Here is a 12,811-nt window from a genome sequence, read left to right as displayed (position 1 = left end):
ATATCTTGAAAGAACACCAAAGAAGATTATAATTAACCTTAAATTAGCTACAAACAAAACTTTTAACAAATTACAGCCATGTTTGGTGGTCTTTCAAGGTCTAGCTAGAATCATCTTATCAAGATCTTTCTAGCAGTACTAGATATATAAAAAATAAAGCTCTGATATATTCATGATAACTTATCTATTGGATCTTGAATTTTATTTTTCATAAGATTTTAAGTTAAATTTTTATTTATATTAATTGAATTGAAAGAGATATAATTTTTAAAATAACCTTATTTTCAATAACAATTATGTCAACTACTATTCTTGACTGTCACTATATTCAAACCATACTATTTCTCTAATACTATTAAATAAATGTTATTTTCTTGAAACTTTTATAAAACTGTGATGGAATTCTAAAATAGCCGAAGGGGATAGAATTTAGTGGGGGCCACGAAAGTAAGTAAGGTGTTCTTAGTGAGAGAATGAAGGCTGATATGGTGAGACTAATAAATTGCCGAGTAGTAGAGAGTAGAGACAACCCTAAATGAAGGGGTGGGGTCTCTCTACGTGGTGCTGATGGCCCCACACTAAAAGTCTAAAACAGTCAGAGATATATTTAAAAAATAAAACAATAACAGACCCTCGTTCATATCGGATCTTTTAGTTTCCCTATTTACCCTTGCATCTTCCTCAAATTACAAAGATGGGACTACAGATATTTGATCACGGCCAAAAACACATAGAGAAGGAATTTTCCTTTTTTATATATATATATTTAATTTGTTCCTCTAGCTGGGATCATTTTAGAGCTGTCAACACGTGCGAACTTGGGTAGGTGGGTGCACCAAGGACGAACGCTCGATGCTGTTAATCATCCTTTTTTTATATAAAAAAAAATGTCTCACTACCAATTTTTTTCATCGTAATCTTAATTAGGTCTCTAATTTATTTTTCATCTTAATTAGGAATTTTCAATCAGATCAAGTGATTTGTTTTATTACATTAAAACCATATGGGTTTAATAAAATCCCACCAATCACATGATTAAACACATTAAATAAAGAAATGTAATTATATAAAAGTTTTGTGTTTCTTTATATAGTTTGGTCGTTCACGTGAGTTCTCTCGTGAATCAAAGTTAAGATCTCAATCAATTCACTAGTTATTATTATTATTATTAAAAATATTATTAAAAATTTATGAGACTATTTAAGTAATTTTTTTGATTAAAGGTGATTGTAAAAAAATATTTTTTATTTGAAAATATTTTTTTAAAAAATTATTTTTGACATCAACACATTAAAATAATAAAAAAACACAAAAACATATTTTAAAGCTAAAAAATTAAATTAAAAGCAAGTTGGACAGCTAAAAAAAATTATTTTGCATTGTTTGGTAAACTAATTGTATTATGATGATAAATTGATAATTTTAAATTTATCTTTTTAACAAGAGTTCAAACAAAAAAAAAGTCATATAGTTAATAGTATTTTCTTAAAAACATTTCCAGGCTGTAAAAAGGTTTCTTCAATCGTATATTGCGGTTGACTATATGATTTTGAAACTTGAGCTCTATTTCAAAGTTGAAATACGAGGAAGATGACACCAATTTATTTGAATTCTGCACGTCCCTTTGATTAAATTGACCATTGTATTATATATATATGTATATATATATATATGTATATATATATATATAAACAATTATTGCCACGACAAGTGGCATGGGAATTCAAGATTGGTAAATTTCAAATAGTATCAATTATTAGAAAGAAGGATAAAACACTGATTATTTTCGTGTTTTAAATTATATTTAAATATATTTTAAAAATATATTTTATTTGAAAATATATTAAATTAATGTTATTTTTTGATAATTTTGATATATTAATATTTAAAAAAATTAATAAATATTTTTAAATAAAAAATACTTTTAAAATATATCATGCATCACGATAACCACCACTTAATTTTGTCAAATTAATCAAATATTTTAAGAGAGACAACAATTCAGCATGTTGTGGCACGATATATAGTTTTAAAGCCAAAGTTCAAAGGATTGTCACAAGAACACAGCTAGTGGAGGAGAACAAGACCATCCGCGTTGATCTGGACCAGATCCAATGCATGGGAAAGCATAGTGATCTCTTCATTTTTTTTTTTAGTTTAATGTGGGTGTCCGGACCAGCTTGCGCGTACCTCAACTAATCCCACGGACCCTGAAGTTAACGACCATGTAAGCCTCCAGTTACCATCATATAAGCAACCACAAGGCTCGAACCTGAGACCACAGAGGGAGCAAATCTCTTGGTCCCAAGCTCTTACCACTGGGCCACCACCTAGATAGTTATGATCTCTCCATTTTCATTTTACATGTGAATGAGCATGGAATATTAAAATATTTTTCCATAATGCCAATAAATTTATTTTTATAACATCCCTTTAAATTTGATTGAATCTTGAATAATAGTATGAAAAAAAAAACCCCACGTATAAATAAACAATGTTGTCCCAATACACGAAGTTAGTGTATGAAATTAAAATAATAATATTAATAACATATTAACAACAACAAGCACTAATTCATTTAATTTGAATACTGTGAATTCCCCTATGTTATATTATTAAAATCTAGCAATCTATCTTATAATATCAACACGTGATTACAATCCATTTGAAAGTGAATTTTAACCTTTTTTTTATTAAATTTTAAATTTTTTTCTTTCAAATTAATTTTATTTTATTGTTTTGAAATTGTTTTGATGTTCTATGTTAATAATGAATTTTTAAAAATAAAAAATATTTTTTTAATACCTTTTCAAATAAAAATTATTTTAAAAAACAAAGAATTCACCTAAAAAAAATAGAGCATACTTTGACTGATGCACATAGAAATTATAAACTATGCGCTGTGGTTAGCCAACGAAGATCGGAATAAACCATGATTAAAATATTTGAAAGTTGGAAAGTCAAGCTTGTCTCCATTGCAATGACATGCAAGCAATCAAAGTCGACTTAAGAAAACCAAGACTTTATGGAGTTATTTGAATGATCACAAAGAGTAGAGAAGTTTGAAGATTTCAATGAGGGCTCCATTGTAATTAAAGAAGCATGGATCGTGGTAAACGACTAGTCATTGTTTATGTAGCTATATGGTTGCGTAACAGTAAACCGTGATTAAAACACATTGATAATTTTTTTTATACGATAAATGACATACATGTTGTTTGTGTATTTTTATTTTTTTATAAAAATGAAAAAATATTAGTTCAAATAACTCCCTTATAATAAAATAATAAAATTAATTCGATATAATAAAATTCATAACTCGAGTTGTAAATTTAGAAGATTTACTGGGGTTAATATAATTTGTTTTTTTTTAACATTTTTAATTGACAAGATCACGTCAAGGCAATTTCTATATAATTTAAATTTAAAACTCAGGTTGATCAAAAAGTTAAGTTGTACATTTGAACTATTATACAAAATTTAATAGCAATGTTATATAATTTTTTATAATATAAATATTTTTTTTATATTCAAAATAATTTTGGTTCAAGCCTCATTGATAACACAAGAAATAAACTACTTAAACCTAAACAAGTTTAATTTTATTTTATATCGATATGATTTTTGAATGATAATATATATATTGGAAACCCTAGATTTTTAATGGTTTACATATATATGAATTCTCTATAATAACACCTTGGCTTCTTTTTTAGAATGATTCATTATTTTTTTTTAAAAAAAAAAGAAAATGAAAGATTCCTCTTAGTAAAGAAAAATGAAAATTTAAATCAATTGGGACTATCTTTTGTCCGTCTTTAAAGTTATTTAAATGAAAATTTAAATTAATCCAAAAAAATGAAAATTTTAACCACTAGTTTGCTTTTAACGATTCCTCTTAATAATAATAAAAAAGTTTCAAATGCATAAGTTTTACTAGCTTATTAAATTACAAAAGAAAAAACTTTGATAAAAAAGGATGAAATTGATAAATTGCTCAAATTATAGGGACTAATCGTGCTAAAAATCCAATAATTCTGCATGGGACACAAGTTAAATAAGTTAATCCGACTCTCCATTTAATGCACACAGATTTTAAAACAGTAAATCAAGATGTGTTAATAATGGCATTCGCGTAAATTCGTTTCCAAAAAAGCCCAAATACATAGCCGGAAATATCCACGTGTCCTTTGACACTAGTGACTCCCTCTCTGATCCTCTCCTTCAAAAACCCAACCCGCCTTCTTCTCCCTCCTCACTCGCCGTTGAAAACTCAACCTCCGTTTCTGTCGCTCCGTTGAAACCGCAGCCCTTTCAATCATGGACGAGAATTCAGCTCTTATAGCACAACTTCTCATGGAAGACGAAATTGAAATGAGAAACAGTAGCGGCAAAGGCAACGTTAACGTTAACGTCGTTAACGTTAAAGATCAGAGCGACGGCGGATGGAAAACAGTTACGTATTCAAAGCGGAACAAGAAACAACAACTCCCGAAAGTTTCGAATTTGCCGGAGAATTCTTCCTCCGATCACCGACGATCTAACGGTGTCGGCGGTGGGGAAGCTGATGTGTTTCGTTCAATTGAGCAACATTCTGAGGATCGGAGACGGAGGATTGCGGAGGAGAGCCGGAGGAGAGAGGAGGAGGAGAGTGGCGAGAGAGATGGATCGAAGCGGCATTCTGATGAGGATGATGGCGAGAGTGACGATGGAGACCGTGGTGGTGCTGGAGAACAAGTGAAGAAGGTAAAGAAGCCGAAGGCGAAGAAACCAAAAGTGACGGTGGCGGAGGCGGCTGCGAAGATCGATGCCGGTGATTTAGGCGCCTTTCTTGTTGACATCACTGTAAGCATTTAATTAATAATTATAATTAATATCCTCGTTTTTTTTTAATTTAGTTTCTCTGATCTTACTTTTTTATTTTTAATTAATTTGAATCCGTACATTTTTAAAAAAATTTAATTTAATTTTTTTTTTGTGATGTCGTTTTGGCGGATTTAGGTCTCGTATGAGACACAGCAGGATATACTATTAATGAGATTTGCTGATTACTTTGGAAGAGCATTTTCATCAGTGAGTTCAGCTCAGTTTCCTTGGTTGAAGATCTTCAAGGAGTCCTCTGTTGGCAAATTGGTTGATGTAAGTGTTTTTTTTTTAAAAAAATTTATTTATCATTTTAATTGTAATTAGGAAATAGTAATTTTGATTACATAAAAAATAATATATATATATTTTTTTTAACATAGCATTGTTTTCTTTAAAGATTTGATTTTTATGGAAAAAGTAATAACGGGTGTGAATGATTTGGGATATAATGGTGTAGTTAAGTCTTTGCTTGTTCGTTCTGATTTTTGTATTTGTGTTAAGATGGTAAGGTACCGACATCGTGTAATTCGTTTATGTGATGATCTAAGATGGATCGATCTGAATTGATCCACTTACATTGTTCTATGAGAAGCTTAAGTTGCTTGATGTGATTTGAATGAATTTTTTATGTTATTACCATTTCTAACATCTTATTTTTAATTAATCCTTTCCTGAGCAGATTCCTCTCGGACACATCTCTCAAGATGTTTACAAGACGGCAGTTGACTGGCTTGGCCAGCGATCTCTTGAAGCACTTGGGTCCTTTGTGTTATGGTCAGTGGACAGCATTTTCGCTGACCTTGCAAGTCATCAAGGAGTTACCAAGGGATCCAAAAAGGTGGTCCAGCAATCGCCATCCAAGTCTCTGGTAGCTTTCAGGAATATCTCTTTATATATGATTTCTAAGTACTTCAATGCTAGTCAATACTTTCTTTTAAAAGTGGTTTTTTTTTTGACCTATTATCATGTATGGTTTGTACTTGCATGCCAGTGCTTTAATTTCTGTATTATAGGTGAGAATTTAGAAGTTGTTATGAGTCATATGTTTGCAAAGAGCTTTGATTAATAGACGCTCATTTACGGGAACGCGGGTATTAGCTGTTCAAATCCTCTAATTTGGCCATCCTGTCACTACATGTCTATATTGTGTCCTTGGGTTCCAATGTTCTTTAATGTGGAAATTGGTGCTCCTAGAACTACTAAGACTAGCAAAAATTGAATTTTGGATATGCTTATTAACCATGTCAAAAGAATTTGTAGTGTTCAAAATTTGGTAGTGAGTGTTCTCAGATATATTATCAGAGCTAATTATTGTTTTGGAGAGAACTCCGTAAGACTTGAAAGAAAGCAGGGATTGATATAGTATTTGACTGATTCACATCATTTCAATCTTATGTTGCTTCTGTATCGCTCACATGCATGCTTGGTCACTTGTTAAAAAATCTGTAGTTCATTAGGTTGCTTGAGTTAAATGCTCAAAATCTGTTACTCCACTAAATAAAATAATAAATTCAGAAACAATAATGTAGCTGTCAATTGGAATTTGCAAAATTATCATAAACTGAAAAGTTTAGTTTTGGTACACTACCAAACCTGTAAAATAATAAAAAATCTGCCGCTTCCCCTGTGCACTTTTAAGTTTTCTTGTGGTTAAGGAGAATCTCTGCTCTCAATTTGTTATAGTCTTATTTTCCCTTTCTTATTCTTTTTCTCAGCAAAACCATAACAACTCCTGCATGTTAAAAAAGCAACAAACCATGAAATACTACCGCTTTTCTTTGTAAAAATAGATCATTCTTCAGAATACATTATGCAATACTTGTTATCAGATACTGCTTCAGTTCACAGGCTTGGATTAGTATTGTGTATGAATACCTTATAGATAAGTATTTTTCCCTAGAGTAAGTCAGATGCCTCTATCCTGTTTGAAGAATGTTAGGAACTGTGCTTATTTTAAGGCATTGTCTATGGTTAGCACACCAGCATCAACACTAAAGGTTTTCCGGGACACTTTATGTTCATTTTCACAAATTTTTCTCATGGCTGTTGTAATAGTGCCTGACCATTCTATCAATATACTGTTGGGTTCCAGGTTGCCATATTTGTGGTTTTGGCAATGGCATTACAACGCAAGCCTGACGTGTTGATCAATTTATTGCCGGTAATCAGTGAAAATCCAAAATATCAAGGACAAGACAAGCTTCCAGTCACTGTATGGATGATTGCTCAGGTAACCTGACCTTCCCAAATATGTGAATTCTTCTCTTAGGAAAATAGATTTTGATATTCGGAACTGTATCTTGATTTAGGCTTCTCAAGGAGATTTGGTTGTGGGATTGTACATGTGGATTCGTGTTCTCTTCCCTATGCTGAGTGGAAAATCAAGCAGTAATCCTCAATCCAGAGACTTGATCTTGCAGTTGATTGAGAGGTACCATTGGGATTCAAATTCATTTCACACCTTCCTATTTGATGCTTGTGTCATTTAGATCTTTGACATTATTGTGTAGCTCATATTTTCTGATCCCCCCCCCCCTTTCTTTGGATTAGAATCTTATCATCCCCCAAAGCTCGTACAATTTTATTAAATGGTGCTGTTAAAAAGGGTGAGCGCTTAGTACCACCTTCTGCTCTTGAGCTTTTGATGAGAGTAACCTTCCCAGTTCCTTCAGCTAGAGTTAAGGTGGGTATTCTGGTGCAGCTTTCTAGATTTTGTTGGGTATTTTAGGTCTGAGGCAAGTTTTGATTTGGTTTCTTTCCTTAGGCAACCGAGAGGTTTGAAGCTGTTTATCCAACCTTAAAGGAGGTTGCTCTCGCTGGTTCCTCTGGAAGCAAAGCAATGAAGCAAGTTACGCAGCAGATTTTGAACATTTCAGTCAAAGCTATTGGAGAAGGTAGTCTAAACTCAAATGGGCTGCTTGTCATCAATTGATTGCTGTCTATAAGTGTGCATCACAACCTGATTATCAATGCTTACTGCAGGTAACTCTGAACTATCAAAGGAAGCAAGTGACATTTTCATTTGGTGCTTGACACAGAACCCTGAGTGTTACAAACAATGGGTAGGTGTTTTCTGATGTAATTATGATTTAGATTGTAAATTTGAGACCGGTTGCTGTTGTTATATACATCGTTGACGTTGGTTGCCTGTACATGAACTACTTGGAAACAGGACATGTTTTATCTGGATAATCTCAAAGCGAGTGTCATGGTTTTGAGACAGCTTTCAGATGAATGGAAGGACCACTCTGTCAAACATTCTTGTCTTGACCAAGTGAGGGAAACTCTAAAGAGTTTCAGGCAGAAGGTAACATATTTTTCATATTTATCTGCATATTTACTTACAGAAATGTATACAGTATTAAAATAAAGGTTTTGAGTCAATAGAACCATCATTAATTCTTTAGGTTATTCTCTTAGACAGATCATGAACTGAAAATATTTACTATTAGGCATCTTAGCTTGGTTGTTTGTGAATTCTGTAAACATCACTTGAATTTTCTGAATTACGACACGGTTAATGTTCCTCTTCTTCCTAACAAGGGAGGAAGATAAACAAGGGGCCTTGTGTTTTTCTTCTCATTGCTCCAGGCATTCATAATTTTACATTTATGATTGGGACACAGGTAATATGCCTTAGTTGCCGGTGCCACCTAGTCTAACTTGCTGCTCCACCTTGTACTGAAGATGTTATGCCTGTCAGTGTCTTGTTATATATAACTTGTTTTATGCTTTGTTTTTTTTATAGAATGAGGAAGTATTGGCAAAGGCAGAGAATTCAGGCGACCATGCATCCTTGAAAGAAGCAGACAAGTACTGCAAGGCAATTCTGGGACGATTTTCACGAGGCCTTGGATGCATAAGAAGCACGTTTATTGTGTCTGCTGCTCTGGCTGTGGGAGCTGTTATCATGTCCCAGAAAGAATTTTGGGACTTGCAAAAACTCTCTGCAATGCTCAACTTACCAACCTCATAAGTTTGTCAGGGAGTTTCCCCAGCAGCGAATGACTTTCATCATCGCGATTACTTGTTATATCAGGCTTAGTTCAGTTGTTCCTTCGCAAGATGGACAGAGAATGAGGGCTTTGTGATTGCAAATTGGAGCAGCAATAGCAATAGTGGCCAAAAGGAGTTGGTTGACATATCACAGAATGTTGATCTGTCTAGTTTTCGTCATCAATCCCGTTTCGTCGTAATAACTAATTTATAATCGATTGTGTATGTAAGAAAGTAAAGCTATGTGATGCAATCTGTGTGTTCTTGAAAACAGTCTAGTCAAATTGTTTCTGTTTTCTTGGGTGGACTGAATCAAGATTCATAGAATTTGGTAGGTCAGCTCTTGGCCACTGATGATTTAGGTGCTTGGTGGGATTTTTCTGATCAAAATAATGAGGATGGTGAATATTGTTCCAATAAGTGACAGTTGCATGTCCTGGATCTTAAGACTGGGAGCTTCATTTTATTTTAATATTTTTTTTTTTTGAAGCTTCATGATGTTTGAAACTCAAAGCAAGTGTAGCTTGTTTCTTGCCTTCTCTTAGATGGGTAACATGTGATGTGGAGCTGATGCTTTCTTTTTCTTCAGACATCAACGAATTCAAAACTTAGGCATGTTCAACCACATGTGACATGTCCTGTCTACTGTTTGTCACTCCCTCGCAGATAGGGAGCTTTTTGTATCCTCTTTATAGGGCTACTTTAGGGAAAAAGGAGAAGACAAGGCACAGGGTTTAACTAATTTTTCTAAATCCGGTGATTTTTTTAAATAAAATATTCCCTCATACTTGTTTCGGAGACTTACTGATCAGGGACCGTTTGGCAATGCAAGTTTTGAGAACACGGTGCAATTTATGTTATTAAAAGTTTTGAATTTTTTTTTATTTAAAATTAATATTTTTAGATTGTTTTGATATGTTGGTTATCAAAAATAATTTTTTTTTTAAAAAAAATATATTTTAATGTATTTATAAATAAAAAACACTATAACGAGAAAATTTGACGGTGCACAATAATATTTAGTGATTTTTAATTAGTTATTTTTTAGATATATTTTTTTTAAAAATAGACAAAATGATTATAGTGAAAATAAAATTGTTGTCTCACTAAAAATAATAAAATTTGATTTGAGAATTGATATAAAAAAAGATTTAAGTTATCAGATCAATTTGCAAGTCATTAGATCAATCCAGATCAATTTGTTTTTTTTAAATAACCATATCTTATTTTTTTTAATTTTTGTTTGTCTAATTAAATTAAAACCTTCAATCAAAGTCAGACTTTAAAACCTAAATTTCTCGAGTTAACCTACCAAATTTTCCTCAAACTAGTCTAGGTATTATCGATAATTTTGGATGGCTGATTGCCAATTTGCAATTTCAGACCCATACAGCATTACACAATCAAACAACAAAGAAAGGCATGTTGTCTCACATGTCCTTACCACCTTAATTACCGCGTCACTCGTCAGGATATCCACAAAAGTATGCCTTCCTCATTCCCTTTCCTTTTTAATAGTTAAATCCCAAAACTTTCGTGTTTTTTTTATTCTGAAAACATTCACGAGACTGGATTTATGAAACGCAATTTTTTTTATCAATTTAAATTGAATAATAAAATTAAAAAAATTAATCTAAAAAATAGATTCAAAGCCAAAAAAAAAAAAAACCAATTAAAATAACGAGGATAAAATTTTATATAAAAAAAATTAAAATAAAATAAAATAAAATAAAATGATATAAAAACCCTGAGCTAATATGAGTTAGCATGATAAATTCATGACCGGGTCGTGAGACTGAGTTATCCTCAAAGAAAGCAAATTAAAAAAAAACAAAACTCAATCTTTAATAAGCTTAATATTGAATGGTGAAATTAAAAAAAAAATATTAGTGTAAAAAAAAGACCAATATCAATCTAGGTTAACATTTCATACTTGTGATCTGAATAATGAGATTATGATCACTATACCAAAAAAAAACTTAGAAGCTTAATTCTCAACCAATCCAATGTTGAATGATAAAATTAAAAAATAAAACCAATTTCAAAAAAAGGATCCAAAGCAATAAATAAATAAATTAAAATAATAAGAACCAAATTTGACATAAAAATAAAATGAATTCAAATGACGAGGGACAAAATTGAAAAACAAATTCAATTAAAAAAATAGCAATCAAAAGAATAATGACCATATTTGATATAAAAATCAAATAAAATCAAATGATAAGGGATGAAATTGAATAAAAAACTATTAAAAAATAATTCCAAATAAATAAAGAGTAATCAAAAGAATAAGAATTACAATTGAAATAAAAACAAATGGAAGACAACCTTTTATTTTGGCTAGACCAATGCGAATACCAAGGAGATGAGAGAAATGGTGGATAAAAAAAAACTTCCACCGCACACCAAACCGCCACTCGTAAAGCCATATACGCTAACCTATTAAGAGCGTGTTTGGCAGTGTGGTTGCGGGTGCTTTTCAAATAACTTTTCGTGCCAAAATGCACGCCAATGATGTTTTTTTATTTTTTAAAAATCATTTTTGACATCAGCACATCAAAACGATCCAAAACATACAAACCATATTAAATTTTAGTAAAAATAAAAAAATTCAAATTTTTTGGGAACGCAGCCGCAGCCGCGTTCCCAAACGAGCCATAAATGCGTTTCCACTTGCCTCTTTGGATGACATGGCTGTTGAATGTTTTTTGCCACTAGAAAAGGTTGCACATGCTGCTCAAAATACATGAACAATCCCCACTCAGCCAGTCATCTTTTTTAAAATAATATTTTATATTTGCTAAAATACTTCAACAATCTTTTTTTTATAAATAATATTTTATATTTATTAAAATAATAAATCATCCCATAGTTAACATGATTATAACAAAAATAACCTTAAGGAAAAGATGAAAAAGCCCATTGTAGTCACTTTTAAAAAATTGTGATTCCAAGAGTGATTAATTCATTTAATTGTGTATAGAATAATAAAAAGATGAAAAAGTCCCTGAAGGACATGTTTATACGTTTTTTCTTTTAAAGATAAATAAATCATTTTAATTTGAAAAAAAAGTATAAAGACTAATTTTTCTCGATCAATTTGATAATAACCAGTAAACCATGAGAGAAAAACAATATTACCCCTAAAAAGAATTAATGGATTTTGTTTTAGAAGAGAAAATGTTCATTTTCAATGTGTAAATACACAGTAAAATATGAGATGTATGTATAGTGAAAAAAAGAGCTCTTTTAGTTTTTGTTTTTTTTTTTTTTTTACTAAATACTAGGAGTAGTGCTATTATTCAAGGTAAGGGTGAGAAAAACAATCAAATTATCAAATTATCTAAACAAACCAACTTGAAATATCAAATAAAAAATCAATTACAAAATAAATAAATAAAGTAGTTTGGTTTCGGTTTCATATTTGAAAAACTAAAAAAACCAAACTGAACCGTATAAAACTAAACTGAACCAAACTAAATTTTTTAAATAAAAAACCCAAAAAGGCCACCAAATTACATCAAAGCCTATAAAAATAGCTCAAAACCCCCAATTAAAAGATCTATGAACTATTTTTTTTAATAGAAAACAAAACCGAACCAAACTGCTAGATTTGAACTAGTTGCTGGTTCAATTCAAAATTTGGAATAAAAATCAATTCTATTGATTTTTCTTGTCTAAATTAAACCAACCCAACTGATGCCTGCCCTTAGTTTCATAACCGGTTTTTGGCCCTTTATTTTCCAACACACTTTCAAATAATAATAATAATAATAATAAAAGAAGTAGACCAAAAAAATAAAAAAGAAAATCAAGAATTGATAAATTGGGAAGTGAAATGGCGATCAAGAAAAAAAAAAGAGGGATCAAATTTAAACATAATAAGAGAGAGAAAGGAGAAAGGAGAAAAAAATATCACTGCAACCAAACCGTCGTCCTTCTACTGACA

General features: G+C 31.3%; 1 protein-coding gene across 1 annotated transcript; it reads left to right on the top strand.

The window, feature by feature from the left end:
• Window positions 1-4,210: 4,210 nt before the first annotated feature.
• On the top strand, window positions 4,211-9,282 carry LOC18099394 (uncharacterized). The gene is made up of 10 exons (XM_024589204.2): window positions 4,211-4,845; window positions 5,002-5,139; window positions 5,546-5,734; window positions 6,959-7,096; window positions 7,176-7,297; window positions 7,417-7,549; window positions 7,631-7,760; window positions 7,849-7,928; window positions 8,039-8,173; window positions 8,615-9,282. Exons 1-10 carry the CDS (start codon window positions 4,321-4,323, stop codon window positions 8,840-8,842), a joined length of 1,818 nt encoding a protein of 605 aa, XP_024444972.2. The 5' UTR covers window positions 4,211-4,320; the 3' UTR covers window positions 8,843-9,282.
• The last annotated feature ends 3,529 nt before the right edge of the window (window positions 9,283-12,811 follow it).

The sequence above is a fragment of the Populus trichocarpa genome, chromosome 17 (genome assembly GCF_000002775.5).
Source record: "Populus trichocarpa isolate Nisqually-1 chromosome 17, P.trichocarpa_v4.1, whole genome shotgun sequence".
In the NCBI taxonomy this organism is placed as follows: domain Eukaryota; kingdom Viridiplantae; phylum Streptophyta; class Magnoliopsida; order Malpighiales; family Salicaceae; genus Populus; species Populus trichocarpa.
Note: the sequence above shows the minus strand (reverse complement) of the source record. Positions and strands in the feature narration are given on the sequence as shown.

Excerpts from the sequence above, each read along its gene's own strand:
- LOC18099394 (XM_024589204.2), top strand. The coding sequence starts at position 4,321 with ATGGACGAGAATTCAGCTCTTATAGCACAACTTCTCATGGAAGACGAA. Across the intron at positions 5,140-5,545 it reads CTGTTGGCAAATTGGTTGAT|ATTCCTCTCGGACACATCTC; the intron begins GTAAGTGTTTTT and ends TTTCCTGAGCAG. Across the intron at positions 7,550-7,630 it reads TTCCTTCAGCTAGAGTTAAG|GCAACCGAGAGGTTTGAAGC; the intron begins GTGGGTATTCTG and ends TTCTTTCCTTAG.